Source organism: Calypte anna, chromosome 4A, assembly GCF_003957555.1.
Source record: "Calypte anna isolate BGI_N300 chromosome 4A, bCalAnn1_v1.p, whole genome shotgun sequence".
Lineage (NCBI taxonomy): Eukaryota > Metazoa > Chordata > Aves > Apodiformes > Trochilidae > Calypte > Calypte anna.
This window is the reverse complement of record NC_044248.1, coordinates 16,493,489-16,519,898: the sequence shown is the minus strand read 5'-3', so window position 1 is coordinate 16,519,898 and position 26,410 is coordinate 16,493,489. Positions and strand designations below refer to the sequence as shown.

General features: G+C 37.5%; 1 protein-coding gene across 1 annotated transcript in view; it reads left to right on the top strand.

The window, feature by feature from the left end:
- CORIN (corin, serine peptidase) overlaps nt 1-26,410 on the top strand; it is a 121,480-nt gene that overhangs the window by 44,090 nt on the left and 50,980 nt on the right. The window contains exons 4-5 of the mRNA XM_030449768.1: nt 5,834-6,044; nt 21,532-21,713. Coding sequence (XP_030305628.1) covers nt 5,834-6,044; nt 21,532-21,713 — 393 coding nt within the window. The remainder of the gene's footprint in view (nt 1-5,833; nt 6,045-21,531; nt 21,714-26,410) is intronic.

Genomic DNA, 26,410 nt, shown 5'->3' with positions numbered 1-26,410 from the left:
CTCTCACCTTATTGTTATTTTTCACCCTTCTTTTTTCCTCACTTTTACTCCTCTGTGCAGCATTTTGCCCTTTTTTAAATATGCTTTCCCTGAGATGCTGCCATGGTGGCTGCGGGGCTCAGCTCTGCCCTGTGGTGGGTCCATTGGTTCCATCTGGAATGAGCTGTGACTAGATTGGGACAGCTCTGTCCTGTGCTCAGAGTCCACCCTGCAACCTCCCAGTTGCCACTTGGACTTGGTAGTGAGGAAGATGGGAAAACCAGGCAAGATTTGTTGTGCATCATCCTCTCACTAAAATATTTTAGAGGAATCAAATACTAGGGAAATAAAATGAGAGAAATTATATCTAATTTTTATTCTAATTATGAGAAGTTAATTATATGCATGAGAGACGAAGCAGATTCTGAAGGCTAGGTTCCAGTTCCTGGCATGTATTGAAACGTGTCAGAAATAAGTTACTTATTAGGGCACTTTTCCTGAGTTAAGGAGAACACAACTGAACTGCAGTAGCAAATGTTGAGTCCCAAGTGGGTTGTACATGGGAAATCTGTAGCTGGAGAGAAGCCAAAAAAAATCTATTTTTCTGTTCTGAAACGGAAAATGTACTAAGATGCCATAGTAAATTAAAAGAAGTATTAAAAATTTTGAAGACAGTAATGCGTTTTGGAAAGAAGTTTCACTGAAAAGACCAGATGCTAGGTGGAATGTTGTGCTTCTTTGATCTGGAGCAGAAGTCCATGGCAAGCTGGATATTCAATAGCAATGGGACAGAGGAGGTGAAAAAAGCGTGCTGTAGCTTCAATATGTCTCACACGTGAGATTGTGAAATCAAGCAGAGTCACAAGATCCATTTAAGGTCAGGAGAACATGGCAACTTGGCACTAGAAAAAATATAATTTGCTGAAGATCATTTCCATATCAAGAAGTCTGCAAATTGCTGCTGTAGGCAAGTTTGTCAAATTTCTGAGTTAGAGAGGATGAGTTTGGTTTCATTTTGCTCTGTTTAATGGGATTCCTAGAAGTTTTCAGGACATTTTAGGATTAAGGTTGAGTTTTCATTCCACGTTGCTAGAGTTTTTGCTATGGAAGATACAGGTGAATGTTGCCATTTTTCCTTGGGCTTAACAGTAAATGTATAGACTGCAACTGTGCAATGTAGTACTGTGAGTGCATTAAGAGAAGTTCTATAGTGAAGGGGGTGGTGATTGGTGCTGCAAATTGAAGAGTTTCATTTTCCATAAGCGGCTTAAAGATGGTCTGTAGAAGTTGCTGATTGGAAAGGTTATTTTATGATTGAAATATCAGCAAAATTGACATGGGATATGAAAATCAGGATACAAAACTTTTTTCAAGCACTTCCATATGCCATGTTACATTTTGCACACCTGAGACAGGCTTGTTTTGCAGATCTGCTACAACAATTCTAGTAAAAATATACCCTTAATACAGCAGGTCACATTAGTTGTAACTGAAGGCATAATTTAATTGCATTACATTAAAAAAGGCTAATGCCTGGAGGCCGGATCCCAGATCTTTTATAGTACAGGTTAGAATATGGATGCATTCAGAATGCAGAGTTGCACCAAATTTATTAACCTATTCTTAAAGATGTTCTTTCATTTCTCATCAGACAGGAACTGACTCTGATGGTGCAATTCAAATATTCCTTCCCTTTCAAAGTGCTTTGGGGCAGTGATGATACAGTCTGCAAAAGCACTGCTTCAGCCTCTCTTAGCAAGCTCTGAGCTTACCCATTGTTTACTGCCACTGCCCTTCTTCTCCTATTCTGCTAGAACAAATGTTTTTGCTGCCAAAAAGCTATTCAACTCAATGATCTGATCCAGGTGACAGTTAATTTTCTCCCTCTTTCTGTCCTCCACCCTGTGCCCACAAAAAATTTAGAAGTGTGGCAGGAGAGGAGAGGAAAGGCTGGTTTTTATCTATGTCCGGGGCTGGTTCATTGCATGGCCTCAAAAATATCCAGAGGCAACAACTACTTTGGGTTGGGTGGGGAATCATGACCTTAACAATGCAGGGATTGTTGAATGTCTTAAAAGTAAAGTTATTAATCAAGCTTAAGCTGCAGTTCCAGTTGCATTTCTTTGGGACTGCCATAAGCATTGCTTTTTGGGGAAATGAGTGTGGGTGGTTGTTTCCAGTGCTTAGTCCTCTAGTCCAGTTCCCTGTGTGCAGACACAGTCTATAGATAATGCAATCTGGGACCAATCTGAAGAGGGGAGAGGGAAGGGGAAAGTGTGTTGTTTAAATTAGTTTCAGCAGCATGAAATGTGAAACTGTAGACTTGCATTGCAATTTCTAGAGCAGAAGGAAGATCTTTTATACCAGTTCAGTCCATCTGGCAGTATCTGGTGGTAAACAGAAAACTTAATTTAGATGAATGCTAGAAATGACCCATATAATTAGGAACCATGCTGTTCTGATCAACAGTTTTTTTCACAAGTTTTTATTGCCATTCACTGCTCCTTTTCTTTATTTTCAGCCCTCTAGGTATTGGCAAAACTAGTTTGTGTGCCTTGTGTTCCCCATAGTTAGTGAATCTTTACTGGAGAAAACCAAATAGGCTGAGGCTTTATGTGTATTCTGCATCTACTTCTCTGATCTGGTTCCTGCTTGGTTTGTAAGATGTTTAGTATGTTACTCCATCAGTCAGATAAGCATTCTGGCACTGCAGGGCCATATTATTTATAAAACACACTTAGCCTTACATATAATACAGAATTCAGAAATTTTGGTAGATTATTTATGAATTTTGAGGTTTAATGCATTCTTTTCTTATATTTATGACTGCCGTATAATTATTCATATTTTCTGTTTATTTAAAAATGGTTACTTTTTATTTTACTAAAATATATTTTGCCTTATCTGTTTAATCTTTATATTTATATGCCTACTCATTACATGAGCAGTGCCTCTTGTTTGTATTTTAAATAGTTTTTCTCCTATTTTAATGTCTTTTAAAATAAATATCCCTTGGTCTGTGGAACACTGTGACTGTATAGCTGTTTGCTTATCTACAGAGCAATTGGCATTGAGCAGAACCTACCTGTCTGACAGATGTGTTCATCTACCAGAAGCTAATGGGCTTGATTTAAGAATTAATTAACTTGTTTTATGCAAATGATCAGAACAGAGAATCTGAGTTTTCTTCAGGTCTCAGTTAAGGTGAAACAACTATGCTCTGGAAGTATGATCAACATGTTACTGGCAGTAGGATCAACTTAGGCATTTGTCTGGACCTTGAGATATTCCCTGCAAAGCAGTAAGGGGACATCTACCAGCTGCTGGGTGAGAGGGCTGTGGGCTTGCATGGAGAGGGCTGGGGCATCTCTGCTCTCAGCTCTGGGCAGTGCTGCTCCTCAGCTCATGAGTCCTGCAGAGCTAAATGTCTGTGAACACCGGGCAGCTTTTCTCAATTCACCAGAGAAGGTTTTTGAGACTGTAGCATTTGGTACTGCTGCACTGAGAAGCTAAGATGTAAAAACACTTAAACCAATTGCTAGTACAGTGAAATAATGTTTTTTTGACCATGTGTGCAGGGCATGGGACATACCTGCTGCACTGCAATTTACTTGTGAGGTGAATGATGGGATGAAAGATGGAAGAAATTCATTGAGGACCTGTGTTAAATAGACAAGGTTCTAACCCAGGCACCTGCTTTCCAGATGAGCGTTACAGGATATGAACGTGTCTGGCATTAATACTGAATTGATGTTGTTTTACAGGAATGCAAGATTCATTGAACTGAGGATGGGTCATGGTTCTGTTTCAAGGGCGGTCCCTCTTTCCATCTCTCTTTGTTTTAAAACTTCTTGTATAATTGCTATAAAATTCCATCTTCTTGGCCATGAATGGTCAATTCAGTGCTGTATTTTCCAGCCACTGAGAACTGCTAAAAGATTAGATAGCTCTAAAGAACTGTAGTCCTACTCTGTCAGGAAAAAAGGAGGGTGATTTTACATTTTTATAGCAGGTCAAGATATTGTGCAGAAGTCTCAATGTGAGTAGTCATTAAAGAGATGGCATCTTTTAAGAGAAAACTTTGTGGTTCTGAAGTGAACTTCCTCCCTCCATCTTTTTTTCCCTTTCCCCTGGAAAGCTATTTTAATATCACCAGATTTTGGTCTCATGGCCTAATAAATAGATTTGATATGCATCTCAGTGGTATTTTTCAGAAATACCTATAAAACTTCAGGGCAGAAGTTGCACTGAAAATAATTGGCATGTGGTGCTTATATAGTCACTTTTGGGAAATCCACTCTGTAGTTTTGGAAATTCTCAGTTAGGAGGCATAAGGCTTTTTTGCTGATCTCCCAGCATTTACTTTTAATTCTGAATGGAAAATCTGTCCCTTTTAATTACATGGAAAGATGTGATTCCTATGATTAGTCCTGGTATTGTGGAAGTGAGAGGAGATTGCAGCAGAAAATGAATGTACACTGCTAAGATTTTCTTGTCATCAGTAGGGGGGGGAGGGGGAATCTTATGTGGATTTGTGGACATAGTTTTCTTCATTAGAATGAGAGAGAAGATTTGCTATTGTTTCAGTGGGGCAATATTAAATTCCTTAGTTTTTGTTGAAATTTTTGAAGAGGGAGAAGATAAAGGGGGAACTTTGAGTATACTCACCAGGCACTGATAAACCAAGGATTCTTTTTTTTTTTTTTTACCAAGTCTAGATAAAATTTAAAACCCGTCTTTTTTTTTCCACCCCTTCAAATAAATTGCAACTCAAAAAAGGTCTAATGAAATTTTTCTTCATTGTGCTTTGCTTTCCCTGCTCTTATGTGAGGCTGTATTTGTCCATAGATATGAGAATTTGTCAATAGTACATTTAGACAGTGAAGACTGTGCTTAGACTGAAAGCTTACAAAGCTGCATCTTAGAGCTGCATCTTGTGTGCTTTACATTCCCAAATTTTATCAGATTGGCAGACTAAGTACCAATAACCCACACAATCCTTCAAAGAAATTAGACCCAAAATGTCTTATTATGGAAATGATCCACCCAGTTTGGGCCTTTGCTCAGATAATAATAGGGGTGCCAGAGCTTGAATAGACTCAAGAATCATAAAATGTATGTGGTTGGAAACAACCTTTAATGTGATCAAATCCAACCATTAACCCAACACTGCCACATCCACCACTAAACCATGTCCTTAAGCACCACATCTGCACATCTTTTAAATACCTCTAAGGAGGTGGGGGACTCAACCAGCTTTCCTAGGCAGCCTTTTCCAGTGCTTGACAAACCTTTCAGTGCCAAAATTTTTCTTATCTAACCCTTCCCTAGTTTTTCCTGTTCAGAAGGCTAGAGTTGGAATGGTCATTTAGCATGAGGTTGATTTGTGTACAGCATGATTAGTGGCCAAGTCTTGTCTTGAGAATTGACTGAGCAGCTCCCTGATTATTGTACAATGTGGGTATGTTCTAAGTGTGAAAAAAATGCTTCCAGAGCTGGACTGGATGACCTAGAGAGGCCTTCATTGAAGTAGGGAGCTGTCATAAATACTAGATTGTGTGTGTATAATACTAGCTGTGTTTTTTCTAGTCAAGATTTGTAGAGTGTCAGAGGACTGTGAAAATTAGAGCTATTTGGGTTTCCCAACTCAGCTACCAAGCTTCTCTAGATTTCTTTTTTCCTTAGATAATTTTTTTGGACAGCATTATGATAATAAAATAGAATGATATCTTACTTGTGAGGTAAAGGGATTGGTTAAGTAATATGTGTACTGACTAGTCCATTCAATATATGATTTGAACCAACTGTTAGCTGGTGATACTTTTGTTCTAAATATATTGTTTTGATTTCGCAGGTGCCTGCATAAATATCACCAACAGCCAGTGCCAAATGCTGCCATATAACTACACTACTGTAACTTCAGTTTTTTCCATTGTCAAAAGTATTGAAATGGAAAAGTTCCTGAAGTTCTTCAGTTATCTCAATCGTCTCAGCTGCTATCAACACATCATGCTGTTTGGCTGTAGTCTTGCTCTTCCTGAATGCATCAGTGACGGTGATGACAGGTATTTGGGAATGAAAATCAGTCAGTGACTAGAGCCAATTGTAAAATAATTTGTATAATCAGACAAGGGTAGATCCAAACTAAGCCTATGACCTTCTCACTGCAAACCCCCTGTCTGCCAAAGCTATTTATAACATTTCTTCCATGATAAACCAGCTGCAATAGAGTTCTCTCAGGTATAATACTTCCAGTGTATGAAAAAAACCCCTGTAATATTAAGGCAATCAGATTATTTTCTTCAGAAAAAGCTGTCCAAAATTCTTGTAACTCATTTCTCCAATCTGGACGTGTCCAAATGGAATGCTTTCTAACAACATAAATGCATTGGATAGCTATAGTATTGGCATAAAATGTGGTAGCTGTAGTTAAATTGAACAGGGTTTTTTTAGTCTTTTCCTTCAGAAAAGTTAATGTGTTAAATGTATTTTATGGTATTACATTAGCTAGACGTATTCAGAGTGACATCAAATGTTCTGGAAGCTTAAAAAGCATATCTCAATTTCTGCATTTACATAATTACATAGCAGTAGTATCGTGTGCATGCATGCTTTTCATTGAGTTTGATTCAAAGAAGGAACAGTGAGCTTAACAGTGCAAAAATAACATAAAAAAGTAGAAAAAGAATATCTGCACAACCTTTGATGTTTCTGGAGGGGGAAAGAGAGACTGTAGAATTCTGTCTCCTACTTTTCATTTCTCCTTTTTTCCAATTTCTCCACTGTGAAATTCAGTGGAAGGGAATATGCCAACTGAGTAAGTGATTCTGTTAACAGAACCAAGAAACCAAAAGCTGTGCAGTTTAGAAGGGATAGGATGCTTACAAAAATCTTCTATGAGTTGAGATAAGCTGACCTAAAGTATAATTGCCAGTGAAAGGTACAGTCCCACTCCAGACAAACCATGCTGCCATCTCCATTGCACCCGAGTGACCTGGGCTGACCTGGGCTGGCTAATTAATTAAACTCACTAAACTGCCAAAAACTCAAACCAGAAAAAAGTGTACATGTGATTATGTGGGTAAGAGTAGGGTAGAGGTAAGGCAGCATGGGTAAGAATAGAACAAAACTGGCCATCAGACTGGCTGAGCTGTTTAGTCCAAGTACACCTGTGTGCCTATCAAAAATTATTTTGAATTAACCCTGTTAATTCAGTGCTCTATTAATTATATCTCCCTGGCTCAAATTCACTATTACAATTGTTCCAATTAAGGAATCAGATAGCATACAGTTTTAAGCTACATACTGTTTCTGGAAGTCATGGAACAAAATAAGAAAAGTAGGTTCAGGTAATAAAATTGAAATGTTCATCAACAAGAGAGATCCTGTCTCTGTTGCTTTACTTGTTCTGCCTTGTTTGGACTTTGACTTTCACAAGCCTTTTGCGAATGAGTGCTGTGTGTCAAAAGTGAAAAGCTCATAAATCAATCATCAATCAGTCATGAAAGGATAAGATTTTTACTTTTCCTTTTGCATTTTTTTCTTGAAGACGTCTTGCAGGGCTTACAATATGACTTGCTAATTTAAAAAAACCCCAGAAGTTAGACTGAAGTGTGGAACATGTTTAGTTTGGGTCTAGTTTTGAGTGGTAACCAAAATACTTTGATGTTCCAGAGTCAGGGTTTTGGGTTTTTTTGGGGTTTTTTTTTGTGGTTTCTTTTTTTTTGCCACAACATTGACCTTCTGCCATTGATTTATAATGTCAAAGCTGAAACTTAATTTCCATGTCCTGGTTTATGTTTCGGAGGTCACAATCCCTCCTTCTATTCTTATTTTAAAATATTTTTTGTTGAAATTTTTATGGCCCCTGGAGGCTAATTGTGAAGAAACTCCTGTATGAGACTGTAAATGATGCAGGATGATGTTAGAATCTGACATAATTATGACTGCTGTGTATGTAGTGGATGACTATGAAAGTGTAGGCTGAGTGGCAAGTACAGGAAGAATTATAAGGGCGGACAGAGTGCTGGTTTGTTAAACCTAGTTTGCTAAATGTTGTCCTAGTTTAACTTCCACTTCTTTAAATAGAGTTGGTTTTTTTGTTTAGGGTTTTGTTTTTTTTTTTTTGCAAGAGTGATTTTTGTGATTACTATTTTTTTATAGCATTCAGTTATTGCAGACAAACAGATGTATAGCAAAGCCAAGAATAGTGATTTTAAAGAGCATTGTATCTGCATAAAGTAGTTATTTAATACTTTTTCTTCCCCTTCGACCTAGCCCTTCCCTCTCCCTTCCCTGTAGTTCCTCTTGGTGATATCTGGAGAAAGCTCTTGGTATAATAAGAAGGAATTTACTTTGTTTGTGTTGAGTGCAGGTAGGTAAGAGGGAGAGGCCTGCTTTAGGTCTGTTGAATAGGGGAATCTTGGAGTTAGAAACGTACTGAAGCAGAAGCAGAAGACCCACTGTGGAAAGACTGTGTTGATGATAAATAGGAATATATCCATATGCAGTAGCCCTGTTTTGGCAGTGTGGTTGTTTTTTTACATACAGTATCACAAAACATACACTAGTATGGAGAAGAGCTGCTGCTGACGTTGTCACTAGTGCCTCCAGTCCATTACAGCTCTTTAATTCTAATTGGCAGAGCAGCTCTGATCATATTTTTTTCATGTATCAGTATTTCTTCAGTTTATAGTGAAATTGTTTCAATTTTGTGCAAAGCTTAATTTGTCATACGCTGCTTGTACTGTAGAGAAGGAATGAAACTCATGATGCTCAGATGTCTTTTCCTGATCTTGGGAGAGAGTCTGTTCTGGCAGCTGCAGCCCCGGGAGCAATACTTACAGCATACTTACAAGTGCCTTACAAGAAGCAACAAGAAGGAAAGTTAAAAACACTTGGGCATCCAGGGCACTGTCATTGTGTAGCTCTGCTCTGATATTTAAACTTGTCTGTTTCACATTTCTCTTTCATGTGTTTCTAACTATTGTATTAAACAACAGCTGAAGGAAATTAAGTTTCTATCAGGGAGCATCTTCAGTGTTTGTCTTACACACAGTGTTGTCAGGTACTGGGATTTCTGAGTACCACTGCAATACTGTTGCTCTTAAAGATTGTTCATCTGTATCTTCGTGCAATGAAAATCATGTGTGGCATTTAAAATACATTAATTTAGAAAGATGTATATAATTCCAGCAACTGGATGTGCAATCAGCTCAGTTAAGTCAAATTTAATTTGAGCTCTGCCCAGAAAATAGTATTAGGGCAATGCAAATGAAAAAGTATAATCTGCTGTCACCTTGCATTTCTGTCTCTGTTTTCTCAGTATGGGTTTTTTTCATGACAGACTTCTTTGAAATAAAGTTGTGAACTGGTTTGTTTTCAGTTGGGGCTCAAAGAGTCCATCTGAGATCATGGCTTTTTATCTTGGAGGCTGTACAAATATTCACTGAGGGGCAGCCTCCTGCCTCTGAAAGTGTATAGCCCAGATGAATGAAACAAGTAAAAAAATATACTGTCACATTCATAGTTGTTGGTTTTTTTGTTTTTTTGTTTTTTTTTTTCTTTTTCCCCTCTCTCAGGTCCATTCTAAATGAAGGGAAAACGCTGTCCTTGATTTTCAGGCTCTGTCTCACAAAGGACTTTGTCATGTCAATGTCTGCATATAACACATATTTTTGTTGTGCTCTGATATCAATGCTACACATAACAGTAGCCAGATAAAGACCTGTAGAAAACAAAAGTGGTCAGAATAGGGCTACATGGTGTGTTGAGTGTGGGGGAATTAACTAGTGAAAAGTAAGCTAATAGGAAAAAGGTACTGAGAAGATGTGAACAGAGTGTGCTCTACCCTTGAATAGCTCCTCTGTTATGACTCATAACAGTAACTGATTTTTTTAATTATTTCTGTGTTATTCATTGCCTTCTTTTCTTTTTTTTTTTTTGGTAATTTATAAACAGGAAAAAAAAAGTTGTATCTTCATTATGGACATAAATAATAATGAAATGCTAGGTCCAAAAAACAAATCCAGAAATGAGTGGTGTCTTTTATGATAAGCCAACATCAATTCAAAAGAAATTTGGAATGAGTTACAAGGAACTTCATAGAGCAGGGGATCTGTCTGTCATGTTTTCTGTAACCCATGGATGAGATCAGTGCAGTGGCTGCTTCCCTTTTCCTGCTTTGGTGAACTGCATTCTAAGCTTATTCATGGTTTTTGTTTCTCCTGCTTATAGTGAAATTAAATCAATCTTTTTGTGTGATTTTTTTTTTGTGCACTTTTAGACTTTTAAAAATAGCAACGTTATATAAAAAACATTTCTAGAGTTAATTGAAGCTTTTGTAGTGTTCAGGAGAGAAAAAAGTTGACTGAGTCACATAAATTTTGTTTACATAGCTAGTGAGATTTTTTTTTTAAGACTTTGAACAAGAAGCTATCAGCATACATTTAAGCTGATATCTATTATGCAAAGTCCATAGTGGGTGTAATGGTATATGACTGATGTATGAATCTATATGAATTTGGATAGGCAATCCTCCACTGGCATGTTTCAGTCTTGCTTTAATCTACCTAATTTTGATACCAAAAGCCTGTAAATATGCCAAGGCAAAGTCCCAGCTGCTAGGAACTCCAGGTAAGCTGTGTGATAGGCAGTCAGTGACATGGCTGCTATGTTCTGGTTTTATAACATGCTTCTGAGGAAATGCCAAATTATAGCTGGACAGACAACTTTGCCATTGTGCAGCTCCTAAGAAATGTTAAATTTTACACATTTATAAAGTCACACTTTGAGAGTTCTTTTTGAAGTAAATACAGAAAACTTTTTTCTCCTACTTGCACTGCCTTATGTTCTTGCCATGACCCAAGCATATGGGGTGGGAGCTGCTTTCAGATGCTTATGAACTGGCTACCAGTTGTTTCCTGAGTTTGCAGTCTGGCTTTTCACACTCTGTGGGAGTTGCCTCTTCCTTTTACTACAGTTTCTTTTTGATGGTGTGGTGCTTAATTAGATGAAGCAAGTTAACACAACTCAAACGTGATATTCCAGGTGGAGTTTTGGCGATGATTCTTTGTCAGGGGGGTTCATATTTTATTCTGTTAATCAGAAACAGAAGATTATAAATGTCAAATTTTTAGTTGTGAATAAAGCAGAGATAGTGGTCACTGGGTGAAGTGCTTTATATCTAGAATGTTTGAAATCACATTTTTTGTTTTAAATATTGTCATGTCTTGTCTTTGAGCTCTTGAAAATCCAATAGGTTGACTATGTTGAAGAAAACACAAAGAAAAATCTGTCTTTGAATACATAGTTTTTAAAGCTAGTTGTTGTTTATGTAAGCACAATTGTGACTTGAACCACAGCCTTGGAGATACAGTTAATGAAAAACATACACAGTTAAATCCTGTCAAAATTGAACACAAAAATTAGAGAGGAAGAGAGTGTGATAAAGTTGTGAATGCTTGCCCACACTAGTACTGTGCTCTATCAGCCACTGTTATTATGTGGTTTTGTCTTTCATTCTTGATTTAATACATTCTTCTAAGGAAATTGATGTAATTGCTACTTATAGCAGAAAAACTGAGGAACACCAGGCTATCTGGTAATTGAGAAAGCTCAGAGCAGCAGAACACATGAATATGTCTTTCTTTGATTTCATCCTTCATATCAGTCACTATGCCTTCCAATAGCTGTGATTTCACTTATAGTAATTGCATGGTCTAACTCTTTCAGAAGTAAAATATTGAGGATAGAGTTGCTAATGGCAGAGTTAGCACACCCTTTCTGCTCAAAGTAATTACTCAGTTTCAGCCCCAGTCTGCCCTTAAGTTGATAATACACTAATTTAAGGTGAAACAGAACTGGTTATAACAACAAAGTGAAATTGTTGGCAGGTGTAATGCACAGGGTAGGGTTTCAAAGGAGCAAAAATCCTTGCTTAAGATATCTGTAGAAGAGCACTAAATAATTGCTGTGCCCTTTTGGAAATACCTGTGTACAAAAACTGATGTCACATGCAAAGTCATGATTAAAACCATATTTCAGTAAATGTGCTGAACATACCTGAATACTTTCCCTAAATAAAAGGACAGTGAATCAATTCAGAGATAGATCAAACAGAAAACTAAATAAGTAATAAATGGATACACATGGGCAAAGAAAATCTACAGTGTCAGTTGAGAAAGTGCCAGAGTATTTGGACAGAGAAAGGAATTCGAAGAAAACAAATCCTGACTCCTGCCCTGAGGAAAGAATTGTCCAAGAAACAAGATTTTATTTCTGCTGTTCTGTGACTAGAACATGTTCTATAAGAGATACAAAGAAACATTAAGAACCAGCTTGTTTGCATCTAACTTCAAAGAAAGGAATGCTCACATATTTCTAAAAGATGGTTGTTGACCTAAAATGTATTAATGAGAAGATTACACTTTGCTTTGTCCCTCAGAACTTGAAGTCAGCTTGTAATACTTATAACCTCAGGACTCATTGCTACTTAGCGCCAAGCTGAGACAATATTAAGGTGACAGATAATAAAGTTTGTTTTTGCAAAGAGTGCTAGGAAAAGCATAGGTGATGGTGGGACATTGGCCAAAATTCTGATATTTGAAGCTGATTGACATGCTTTCTTACAGAAACATTTCTCCAGGAGTGTATAAATAAAAGAAAAAAATTGGATTGTTTATGAAAAAGCATTTCTGTAATCATCAAAAGTTCCTATTATCTTCCAGTATTTGATCAATAGAACTTGAAATTTGGCAAGAATGTTGCTGTAAGAAGTGGTCAATTCTTTGTCATGACTGTTGGAAGCTAGAAAGATAAGGGAAGTAGAAGAGAAAATCTGTTTACTTCATATTCTGTTTACCTCTGTTTATAAAGTTTATGTATCTATAGATATATTTAAAGAAATTAATCCCCCGAATTTTGGCTTGCGCATCTCTGACAAGTCATAATCTCTGAAAGCTTCTCTGTCGGTGTCATGGCTCAGCTAATATGGGTGGGCCTTAGAAAAACTCTCCTTGTCACTGGCCCTCCCAGTAGGTAATGGTGGCACTGGAGGTAGGTCCAGACCCTTAAATAAAAGGTCCTGAAATCCCATCTCTGATGGCAAGTTAGTATACAGTCATGTGCCAGTAGATGGCAGATGCAGTGTAGGGGAAGGAAAAAACAGTGATAAAATACAGGGGAAGTGAGACAGAGAAATTAGGTACTTGAAAGAATATTTTTCCTTCCATTCAGAGAATTGTGCTTTACCCCCGCCACAAATTGAGGCTATTTATAAATACTGGTATTTCCAGTTTGGAAAGATGACAAGGATCATCAAGGAAGGTATTGCTTAAGAAATGAATTAAAAAATTAAAACTATAAAAGTGTCTCCATTTAGTTTTTACCTGGGACAAAACTGTAGCAGTTGCTGTGTCACCCAGTGTCCCTTACCCAGCCAGACAGTAAATCAGGGAAAAAAAGAGAAAAGCCCTATGGGTGGAAAGGAAAACAGATTTACTGATTTAAAAAATTAATACAAAGATAAAGTATACTGGCTTATACTCAGGAGGAGCAGCAGGAGCCCAAGACAGAAAAATCTCAGGAAGAGGAACACTGCACCCTAAGCAGACTCCTATGAGACACAGCTGTGCCTCAGCCTGGGTCCACTGGCCTTACTGAAACTGCTGGGCAACTTGGGGCTGCTAATTGCCTTCCCTCTGTGACTGGCCTGTGATTCTTTTTTCTTGAAACCAGGACAAAAATAACATAAAGCTGTAGTAAATGGCATCCTACATTGGCCAGAATGATGGCTGTGGCCCAATGGCTGTGAAGCCAGCTTTTGCCATAGCCAGCAGCATCAAACTTGCAGACAGTGTTTCATGCTCTCCACTAATACAATCTACTGACCATGAAAACTTCAAAATCTTAAAAGAATCTTCTTTCAAACTGTGGGTGGGTTTTTTGTTTTTTTTTTGTTTTTTTTTTTTTTTTTTTTTTTGGAAGATATGTATAGGCTATTGTTAAAATCTTAGAGGTCTTTTCCAACTGTGACAATTCTGAAAAAGGCTGTCAGGTGGAAGAAAATTTTTGAGAACAGTCTGGGCATGGGAATGTCTCTTTGGAAATGTATTTCCCATTGCTACTCAGAGGAGTTAAGAGAAGGGAAGAGGCAGAAAGGAAATCAGGAGGATTTTTTATTTCATAAATGTATCCTTTACTAATTGATTGCTTCCACCCCTGATGTAATATTTTTCTGTGTGTATTATCTATTATGAGTTGTGGTTTCTGGTTTCTATGTTTGTATGTTAAGTAGGGATCATAGGATAACCTCCTACACATATAATACATTTTTACTTATAGATACTGATCAGTCACGTAATTGAAATGCTTGATTATAATAAATCACAACATGAACATGGCATTTTGTTAATGTTTGCTAATTTATTATATCTGCTAGAAAAACACAATTTTTGTAATATGAGATTTATTTCACCCATTGCAACAATTGTAGGACATGAGGTTCTAGTAAAACCTTGCATTTTCACAAACATTGTGGGAGTATCAACACTGATATTTTCCCATCAGACTTGTTCACCAGGGCAAAAAACCAGGAAGGTATACAGGAGGGACCATTTAGCTTACTATAGCAAAACTCTTTTAGTAGTAGTTTAGACAGTAGTAGCTTTTAGACAGTAGCACTGTCTTGTGCTGAAGTTAAAAGACCAAGAAGGTTTTTTGGATTGAGGAGTGCTTAAAGATTCTCTGAGAATTCATAGATTTTCAGCTCATGTTTTGCCTCTTCTAGTGCCCAGCTTATTAACAAATTACTTTTAAACCATCTGCAGTTAATGAGAACTAGTGAGAATTCAGTGAGTCAGACATTAACCTTTCATAAGTTTGTCTTTGCTGTGAGAAGTTATTATCCCCCTTCTGGAAACCATGGTGGTAAGCACCACACTACTCATAGGCTGTGCATAACAGGCAAGTTAGAATCACAGGATTATGCAGGTAAGGGACCTCTGGAGCTCTTCTATTCCACCCCCTTGCTCAGATCGTGGCAAATTTTAAAGATGGATGAGGTTGCTCAGGGTCATTTCCAGTTTAGTTTCGTGTATCCCGAAGGATGGAAGTTCCATAACTTCTCTGAAAAACATGTACTATACCACCAAGGTAGATTTTAAGTTGATATAATTTGGAAGTGCTGGTGAAATAATCAGTCTGACTCCATTTCCCTGCTTGTTTCCCTACAGCTCAGCAGTTCCCTTTCCACGATCTGACAGGAGTACAGCTCCATGACATATTGGATCAAGAAACTGTTCTGAATGAAACTGGGAGTGACTGATCTGATTCATTGTGTAGCAGCATGAAGTTGTGTCATGCTGGCACAAGAAGGGAAGGAAGAGAGGTTGGGAAGGGTTCAGAAGGGGTAGGACAGCTTCTTGCTTTCAATGACATCTGTTCCTGCTGGCTTGAATTGTTCATGAAGTAACTTTAATGTGAGGAAGCAGCAAGATAATAGATTAAGAATTGCTACTCGACAGAGAGGAGCCTAGAGTGTAAATGAGTGATAGGTGTGTCTGGGATTCTTTAGGATTCCTGACAAGATGCAGCTCAAGAGGTTTTAACTTTTGGCTGATTCTTGAGGTTCTCCTTTCAACAGGCTCTCTGGAGTGCACAGGAAAGCATGAGTTCTAGAAAGCTATGTTAAATTAGGGTACCTATCAGATTGATCTGTCTTTTAAACCTAATGGTATCTTTGGTTTTGTTCCCAGTTCCACTTTCACTGAAATTTTCATTTCTATCCTCTGTCTGACCAGCCTTCAGAATTCTGTGTGAGCTTTTTGCTAAGTAAGGTACTTTTGGCTATCAGTGGTCTGTTCTAAGACTTTTGCAGGTAACTCTTTAGATGTATTTCTTTTGTGTGTTGTCAGCAGGTATGGCAACTCCTAAAGAACAGTTAATTGGACCCGTAATTTTTAAAGGAAAAAATAGAAAGTGTCTGTATGAACCCACAGAATGGATTCCATTCCATTTTTTTCATATTGTTTGAGATTTTTGTGTTGCTATAGCCTATAAACAAGTTACATGCTCTTCTATGCTGCAGACAATCCACTTATTATCTTCCTCTTCTTCATCTCACTGCATGAACCAGACTTTTTTTCAAACTCTTGGAAACCCTCCTTGGAAAGGGCATTCCTGTCGTGGCTCATCTGTAATAGCTGATCTGGAGACAACAGATCAAATATTCATGAGTGTGTGAGTAAAATTGGTTTTCTTCACTAGCTGTAAAACCTTCTACACAGTGGGTAGATGAGTGGGAATCTGACAGCAATTCAGCCAATTAATAATAGACCTTTATCTCTTGTAAACAGCTGGGCCATTCTTCAATGTCCTTGAGCTGCTGCTGCCTTTTGCCAGGATCATCTCTGGGGCCTTTTTTATCCTTAAAGATGTTAGATGTTTCTCAGAGTGTGGATCCTGTGTAGTCCTTTTCCAGGTGAATGATGCATCTTTTTACTTACACACAGGAGCCTGCCTCAAGAAAGCAGTGCAAGTGTTTGAGCTAAAAACGAGATGGGAAGTCAGAAACATATGTGCAGCTAGCTCTGCATTTCTGAATAGCTTTCAAGATAAAGCTGGAGACTGAATAATGAAAACTGAATACATTGTTTTCTTGATTATATGAAACTGAAACCTTAAACAGCCCATTTATTTACAAACCCACGAATTGAAAAGTAATACTGTGATTTTCATTGAGCTTGCCTCATGTAGCTCTCTAATCAGCGGCTCTGAATATGCTGTTCTGCATGTTGGAGTAGTGTGAGGGGGTACCAAGAAAACTGTAATGCTGAGTGTGGGTGTTGGTTCTACTGTAGAAGTTTAATTCTGTGACATTTATATTCTGTGGAAGTCTTTATTGTTAAAAATTCCCCAGAAGTATTAGTGAAAATTAGAACTAACAATGGCTTGTGTGTCAACTTGTCACTTTCAACTTGTTTGATTAAAGGACTGTAGAAACACAAGGGATAATCTCAATTTTCTTCTTCCCATAATTTTTTCATATTCCCTGTTTTTTTTTCCCGTTTGTTTCCCCCCCCAGCAGTCTCTCACAATTGTAATACCCATTCCTTTTTTCTGCCTCAGACATCAGATCTATGATAATTCCTAGCCTGAGCTCCCATGAATGGAACAGTGGATTACCCTGCAGTGCTCAATAGCAAGTCACTGGTGTGATTAACAGTTGTTCTGGTAGCCATGCCAGCGTGAGTTTGTTCTTAAATACTTTGGGCTGAAAAATGATCCAGTGAAATACCCTACAGTTGTTTTTACTTCACTTAATACCTGAATACCACTTTCTGGGTGGCCACAGAAACATTTATCCTGAGCAACTGAACTGATGGATTTGGGGAAGGACAGTAATAAAGACCAGCAGTAGCTGAAAATGTTCATCCCTCTGCCTTCCACCAGGTTGCCTGCTGAACCTCAAACATGGCCTTTAGCCAGATCTGGTACAGTCAACAGTTGTGTGTTCTGAGAGTGTGCTTTCTGCTGTATTTTCAGCTCTGGAACACCAATTTCTGGAATACCAACGTGTTGCAAGTACTTTACCCTCTATCATTTTAATCTGTGAAGTTGCAGTAATGGATTTCTCAGTAAGGGATGGCCATGGCAGTACTTTTACCAGTTGAGATACTAATGTGAGGACATGAAGAAATAGAAAATAGAGAGCCATAGAAAATAATGAGCACTAGATATATTGTAAAATTTCCTGGGATGTGCATTTAATTTAATGCCTATGTGGGCTTTAGTAGTTTTTACCTCTCCCTGTCTTGACAGCTGGTTCCTGCTTTGCCTATATCCCCTCGGTGGTGCCGATTTAGTTGTCCTTGTCAGATGAGAAAACTTTTTGGTTGGAGCACATCACAATACTTTTCAGTTGAAACAGTTACTTGACCTGGCTTACAGTACAACCTGCAAGCAGATGTTACTGCAAAACTAAAAGCAGCACAGAAACAGATACAGACATTTGAGATCAAGCACTGCACATGCTGCTTCTGCTTCCAGAAAAGACAAAACAAGAACCATGTGCTCAATGGCTGCTGAGTTTGAGAGAGGGACCCTTGAGGTGCCTTTAATAATTGTTCCTTAGAAAATCTGTTCAATTCTGCAGCAAGAGGAAAATAGTTGCCTAGAGGAGCTTCCCTCTTCTTACTTCTTGTAGCATACTTTGATAAGCACTTAACTGACTTAGAGATTCTACTGATGAGCCCTGTGCATGGTAATGTGATTGCAGAGAAGCCTGTACTACAGGAAGAGTAATTTCTGAAAAGAATTTGTATAAAAATGTAAAACATATTTAAGTGAATGACAAGGATTTAGATCAATGTATGATTATAATCAGGCAGTTTGAATACCATTTTCAGTTAACTCTAGGTGATTGACATGACGAGGAAGTCAGATCATTTGCTCTCAGGCAGTGTGTAGCCTCTTTGGAAGCTTAAAATAACTAGCATAATGGTTTCAGAGCATATACTCTATTGTATATATCTTCTTCAATGAATATTTGATATAAAACTCCTGATAAACATCTTCTCTGAACTTACCTTATGCAAATTAAAACTCTTTATTTATTTTCTTTGCCCTTAATATAGTTTTTATAAACTGTAAAGAACATTTTTGTTTCTTCCGATGCCATATGATTCTTGATGTTCATAATTCTATGCAAGTGAGATAACTGAAGTATGAACTCTTAGGTGTGAGGGAACCAACAGAGTTAAAAATATTTCACATATCTGTTCTTTGATCAAACTTCATCTTTAGCAAGAGTTTTTTCCATGAAAATCCTAAAGATAATATGGCATAACCTGCTTCTGTGCCTGCCACTGGCGCCAAACAAATTATGGTAAGATGATTGCTGTAGACGTGCCAGTTTATTTTTAAAATGATTGGTCTCTCAGTAGCTGTAAATAAGACTAATCATGATGGAAGCTTTTAATCATCTTTTCATCCTTCAGTAGATTAAGTGATATGTCCAAATTAAACTTGATTATTATCCAGAAATATTTGATTTATGGAGCACATGTGACTGGACATTGAAACTGCGCCAAATATTGCAGTAATTGCTGGATAATCTTATGTCTTCTGGTTTGTCAGAGCTTCTCTAGAGACTGCAAATTCTATTTGGCTTATTTAATCACTATGTAGTTGTCTTTAGAAGCATTATTATTATTGTTCTGTGTATATATCTGTGATGGGTTGACCCTGGCTTGATGCCAGGTATCCACCAAAAATGCTCCATCACTTACCTCAGCTGGAGAGGAGAGAGAAAATATAACGAAACACTTGTGGGTTGAGGTAAGGACAGGGAGACATCACTCACCAGTTACCGTCACAGGCAAAACAGACTTGATTTGGGGAAATCGGTTTAATTTTTTACTGATCAAGTCAGAGGAGGATAATGAGAAAATAAAAACTAATTACTAAGACAACTTTCCCTACCCCTCCCTTCTGCACAGCCTTAACTTTACTCCTGAGTTCTCTACCACCTGCCCCTGAGCATCCCCCTGAGGGGGATGGAGAATGGGAGTTATGGACAGTTCATCACGGTTTGTATCCTGCTCCTTCCTCCTCAGGGGGAGGACTCCTCACACTCTTCCCCTCCTCCAGCTGGGGAGGAGGAGGGAATACAGGAGGCAGTGATGATTGCTGCAGAGATCTTGCTGTGCCCTTTCTTCCTGTCCGTATCACATAGGTTCTGTGAAAACCAGAAGAGTGTCAGCTTCTTTCCAGGCAACAAATGAGCTGCCAACTAGAAAGGTGCCAGAGATGATTTTAGAGGTAAAGGTCCTTGGCTTGTTTCTGAGATAAGTTCAGTCCTGCCGCATGTAAAGTACATTGTGTAGAATTCCTTAGATCACCTGGAGTATATATGTCTAAAGATACTGTTTTGAAACAGTGGTTCCAGCTAGAGTATGTAATGAGCTCAGTAACAACCCATGCTCCTCTTGCCACATGCTAAGCTAAGGCAACAATACTGACTTCAGAATACTTGTGCAAGTGAATATTTTCTTTACACCAATTCCTTCTTGTCACCATTGGTAGCTGGGCAGCTCTGGCAGCTTTCTCTTCCTTGCTTATGGAGTTTGCTGCTATAACACTGCTGCTAATACGACTATGCTTTTCTCTGTTACTCTAAAACACCAAGAGAACTGTTGGGTACTGTGGACTTGTACAGCTCAGGGCACTTACTTATGTCTGAACACGAAGTTCTACCCCCTTTTTTTTTTTCCAGTGGGCAGGTACAAACAAGAGTCAGACACAAAAAGAAAGGTGATACAATCAAACTGGTGCACTAGGGAAAGGACCTTTTCTGTGGTGTTTTGGTTATGAATGAAGCAAAACTGCATTTGCAAAGCCCTACAGATTCTGCCATAAATTATATATAAGCTGCAAAACCATGTTGAAAATGTAATCAGTGTAAGGGTACAGAAGAAAAGGTTAGATGTAGTATGGAGAATCTAAGTGTGGTCTCAATGTGAAGACCCAGAGTGAGGTGCAGGTTGGCAATGATCCTCAAGATGCAAACCTGAGTGACAGATTGACTTATTTCTGGAAATGACCCTTTTTTCCCTCTCAAGCACTAAGAAAACAGTGTATCCTTACAGTAAAGAATATGGTAAGGATTCAGAGTTTATTTTTTGCAATAGATTATTTATTTCAAATATGGCATTTTTTGTTAATGATTAGGCTTTCCAGAATACACCTTTAGTAAAATGATTTTTCGAAGTGCCTGTGTTATGTGTTTTGTGCATTTATATGTATTTATTTCTGAAACTTCAGTCTCTTCTCATTAGTAGCTAGCAGTAGGATAAGAAGAAATGGCTTCAAGTTGCACCATAGGAGGTTTAGGTTGGATGTTAGGAAAAACTTATTTGCAGGAAGGGTTATTAAGCACTGGAATGAATGGTCTGCTGAGCGGGTCACTGTCCCTGAATGTGTTTAAAAATCTTATAGAAATGGTGCTTAGGGACATGGTTTAGTAGTGGGCTGGTAAAGCTAGGTGAATAGAGTTATTTGGAAGGTTGGACTGGATGATCAGACAGATCTTTGAGATCTGTACCTGAATGATTCTATGATTCCTTTTTTCTATTTGTAGTCAGATTTTCTGCTGTGTTGATGCACTTTTGGCCACTTATCAGGCCAGTCTTCAGCCAAACTGTTTTTTCTGGGGGGTGTGGGTTGGTGCTGAGTTCTCAGTGAAAGACTTATTCAGTAGGACTAACTTTGTTTAGGCTTACCTGCTGATCATCTGCCTGGACCAAAGTTCAGTTAGTTCAAATAGGAAGGGTGTGTTCATCATAGTGTTCTGAAATGGATTTGAGCTGAGATTTAGCCTGAAAGCCAGAGCTGATGTCACCTTCAATAAATAAGGAAGATTTGGCACATTTTTGGCACCTCTGCAGGATGTATAATTATTTGGAAGTTTTAATTATTATTTTTTTCTCTTTTTAAAACAGTCTGCTAGAGTCATAATCATTTGTATTTTTGTTCTCTGTCTCTTTTCTCCAGTCAAGGCATCTTGCCCTGTGGAACATTTTGTGAGGCAGCAAAAGAAGGCTGTGAACCAGTCCTGGGTATGGTAAATGCTTCTTGGCCAGAATTTCTGAAGTGCTCTCAATTCAAAAACAAACCTGAAAATGACTCCACTGCAAGGATATGCTTCTCTCCACACCAAGAAAAAGGAAAGCAGTGTATGTTTTCATTCTTAACTGTTACACTATGTTCATTAGTTCCTGTTTAATAATATGTTTTTTATTGGGTAGGAAGAGCTCTGGGATGAAATTACAATTTCTTGCTCTGTTATGTTCCTTCACAGAACTAAGACAAAGTCTGGTTGTCTTTTTGCTGTGCTTTAAATGTTGAGACTAAATTATTTTCAGATGTGTATTGATTTGAGGCTTTTTTGGAATAAAATTCTCCTTTTAGATCACAGGGATGTTGTAACCATATGTGTATTGATGCCTGTGGTATCACAGTGGTGAACATCATAGGAATTAGGAATATAATGATTTTGTCTTCAGGTCAGGTTTAAATAATAAATAAAGCAGGAGGCTGTAGTGTAAATACATAAGTATGCTAGGAGGTTGTACATTGAACAATGGAGTAACTGGCAATGAATGAGTGACTGGCAGTCACAAATAGCACACTCCTGCTGGGCACAGAATTAGGTACAACTCAGAAAAGCAACAGGACGTTGGAGAGCTGTTTCCATTTTCTTTGGGTTCCTTTCACCTTACAGGAGTTTAGGCTTGTGATTTTTTTTTTTTTTTTGCATGATTATATTAATAAATGTGTGAATTATTGACCTTCATAATTTAAAAATATATTTGGCAAATTTGTGTGGAATGGCCCTTCAATTTTACTTCAGACATCTATTTCTTACTCTGCTGCTGTTTTGTTTTGAATAGTCTCAGATTTCTGTGTGAAGCTATTTGTCTGCTTTTCAAGAAAGTCTTCTAAATTGTTGCATATCTAAATCCTCTAAGATGAGAGGATTTAATATGAAATTAATTGAAATAACATGAAATATGAAATATTTTATGAAAATTAAATATGAAAATTCAACACTCAAGAAAAACACTTGTTTATAGCATAAGACATATAATTTCCATCAACCTTCTGAAAACTTCTTGGGGTGCCCTACACAGGGACAGGAGTTGGAACTGATGATCCTGATGGGTCCCTTCTGCCTTGGCAGATTCTATGATTTAAGTTCCATAGAAAGCAGAAATTACATTCAGTTGAGGTACTGTTCACAGTGTGTGTGCTTTCCACCCACTGGCTGGGCCTGACATATCCAGTCATCACCTATTAGAACACTGCAAGAGGTGAGATTAATTTTTCTTTAAATTCTTTCTGATTGCTGCTGAGTGTTAGAGCAGGAAAACTGTCTGAATTCTTCCTCTTTTGTGTATAACATACAAGATAAAAGGAAGATGTTTACTTTAAGTAAGAAGAAATGGAGAAGTGGATTGGAATGGAAATCAGAGAGGAGCAGGATAGGATAGAGATGTATTAGGAAGGGAGAGTCAGAATGATTTATAAATGCTTGAACATACTTTTGTTCACAGGCTAGAAATGAATAGGGGACTTGAATCTGTAGGAAAAATGATGGGATAAATATCCTTCCTGGTTTTTACCTTCATTCATATTCACACAGAAGGTAGAACCTTATTATTGTTGCTCTCAGTACCAGTGAAGATCTCTTCTCTTGCAGAGAAATGTAAGCAAAGCAAGATAGTTCTGTTAATGGTTCTTTTTGACCTGTTTATGCAATTTTTGTTTTTTGAACATGCAGGAAATTTCTCAAAAGCTTAAGTTAGAAGAATGTAAAATTTCAAAGTGAGTTAAAGTTGCCTTTCCAGACAGCCTTTTTTGTATAATGAATTACAATCTTTTGAATATATTATCATATGCTATTTTTATGTGACATCATGGAGAGATAAACACTGGTTTTGGGAAGCTAGAGCCCATGCTGAGTAAAGCTGTTGTTTCTAGGGCCCTCTGTAGGGTGTTCTAATTATAGCAACTGCAAAGTGCAATGTGTAAAGCAGGGAAACTAATGTTTTTCTTGCAAAATCAAGATCATGTGCTGCCCAAGTGGAGAGTGCACCTGGGAATGTAATAGAAAAGATTTTAGAATTATTCACATAAGGTTTTATTACAAACACATTTTTCATACAAGGCTGTGTGTCAGTTGACTAGATGTAAGACTGTCCTGTTTCTTAGGGATGAAAAGATAACATTTCAGGCTTAGAAAAGCATATAAATATATTGGAAAAAAAATCCTCTACTGCCAAATATTAAAATTAAATATGAAGGTGCTCAGAGGGAGAGAGTCTGTGTCTGTTGCCATAGTGTAATAGAAAGGACTGCTCTGCTAGGACCATGAATAAAATTGGAAATCTGGGTAATTAATTGCACTTGCCATCAGTGCAAGGTGGAGCTGTTTGTCATTTTTGAAAAATACACTCTGCATGCTTGGGCATGTCCAGTGCTCAGTGGTGCATCACAGCATCCACTGGGCACCCAGTGCTTCAGCAAATTGTCAAGAACATCACATTACTGTATACAAAGGCTGATCATGAGCAGAAATTATTTAATTTATGTGAACACAGAAGAGGCTCCTTCCTCAGTCCCAAGGGCAGATTTAACAGGTGTAATAATCTTTTAATGACTGCCTGCTGTGGGCTTTTAAAATGGGTCATTCCCTGGTGGGAGTTTTAAATGGCCATGTTCTATCTCAAAAATTGCATTGTTACCACTGAAGTTTATCTTTCAGGTTTTTCTCTTGATCTTCCTGCATTCAGTGGTGTTCCTCTGAAAGCTATCCTGATGTTTCCCAAAATGGAAACATATTTCAGTCTCTGTGGAGAAGCTTGAATAGCAGTTCATCAGGGTTAAAATAAGTTAATAATACTCTTGTAGCATTAACTCTGAAGTACTGCAGCTGATGATTTTTCTCCTCAAATAGCCCAAGAAGGGAGATAATTTTTCATCATTTTATAGGTATAGAACTAAGGCACAGATTGCCAGAATTGTCCAAGGTGATACAAAAAGTTGCTTCATAGAGCTTTTATAAATTAGATGATCCCTAACAAATAATGCATGTGAATTTTCTGTGAGTGGCTGATTTTTTTCACTGTTAAAAATCAAATCCAGTTTGTGCTATTTATTAAGACAAGATATGAAGTTCAATTTTACTAGAGAAAATAATGAGTTTTCAAAGAAATTTTCTGCCTGCTCCTCAATCACAAAATAATAGGTGGTTTTCTATAAATCTCAAAATAGAAAGGACAGAATTTTAGGGAAAATAAGGATGGAGACTTCTACTGTGAAAGGGAATATTAGCTGAATTTTCAGTTAGGATTTTCCTTAAAATAGGACAGTGATATTTCCATCATATTTAAGAGCAGTTATCATGAGATAGATAATAATTTCCAGCTCTGAATATCATAATATACTGACAACAGAAGGTGATTTTGCATCCTACTTATAATCTAAATCAGGTCTTCTAGATGTCAAAACACAACTGTTCATTTTTAATGAAGGGAACAAGCCAGTTATTGATATGGTAATGTGAAGGAGTTGAGTTATTTGGTGGGTGCTCAGGAAAAATGTAGTTTCAAAGGAAGTGAATGCTCACTTTGCAAATGGTGACATACCCAATACCTTGGCTAGGGACAACAGACACATTACTTTTGCATTGAAAGATGTCTTTCACATGTACATATGAAGTCACAGAAAGGCAGAGGTGGCATCACTGTGAGCAGATTGTTCTGCATCCCAATATGCAAAAGAATGGCAAAAAGCTGTATTCCAGGCTGTAGGTTTTACCTGGTAGCTGCAGATCAAGGACAGGAGTGAAAAGAAACCTGTCACATCTAATGAATAGTGAAAATGAAAACCATGGAGATCTCAGTCCTAGGTCTAGAAAGGGTCCTGGTCATCACTGGAACTGCTGTGAGATAGCTGAGAAAATAGAAAACTATTAGAGTAACACCAAGACTTGACAAAGGGAGGGTAACAAAGGCCTGAAAGATACTTGTCTCCAGCCAGCAGCCAGAATTCCTGATAGGATACTCTTGTGAAGACCAGCATGCTTCAAGAAGTAAGAAGCTGAAATTCTATGAAACAGGATGGTTTAACAACCAAATAAAGCAGATAAAAAATGATTTAGTGGCATGAAAAGTCAGTATTTATTAGTTCATGTTTTTCATCTCTTTCTACCTTTCATCTTTTATATACTTAAATTGTATCTTCATGCTTGGTGAAACACTGCCAGATTTCATCAGCACCACTTTGCTTTCCATTTTATTTCATTTTTCTATTTCTATTCTTCTGAAGACATATAAAATGGGATTACTTATACTCTCTGAGTTACTTCATAAGATGAGAGAGATTAAAAAGAACATTGTTTGCCCAAGAAGGTGCTTAATCCACACATTATTGTGGTTAGTACTTCACTGTTAAGGATAGTTTTTTATCTTAGGAATTCTACTGAGTGTAGCACCAAGTATGTTGACAGAAATGTTGACAGAAACATCACCATAGTAGTTGATTTATTGATGGCTTCCTCTGAAATTTATATAATGTGTTATCTTCATGCTGTTATTTAATGCAGTGCCAAAATAAGGTCATAAAACCTCATGATATAAAAAATTATATCATTAGATATTTGCTTAATTTTGCTTAATTTAAATTTAAACTTTATTCTGCAGGATGATTCTTCTTGGTAGACATGTTATGAAGAATACAAAATTATGATGACAATACTCAATATGCACAGATAATAAACATGATTTCCAGACTTTGTGAAGTGTCAGATTCAGAGAATAAAGAGAGAAGATACAGGAACTGAATTTTCATGTAGAAATAGGAAAAATGA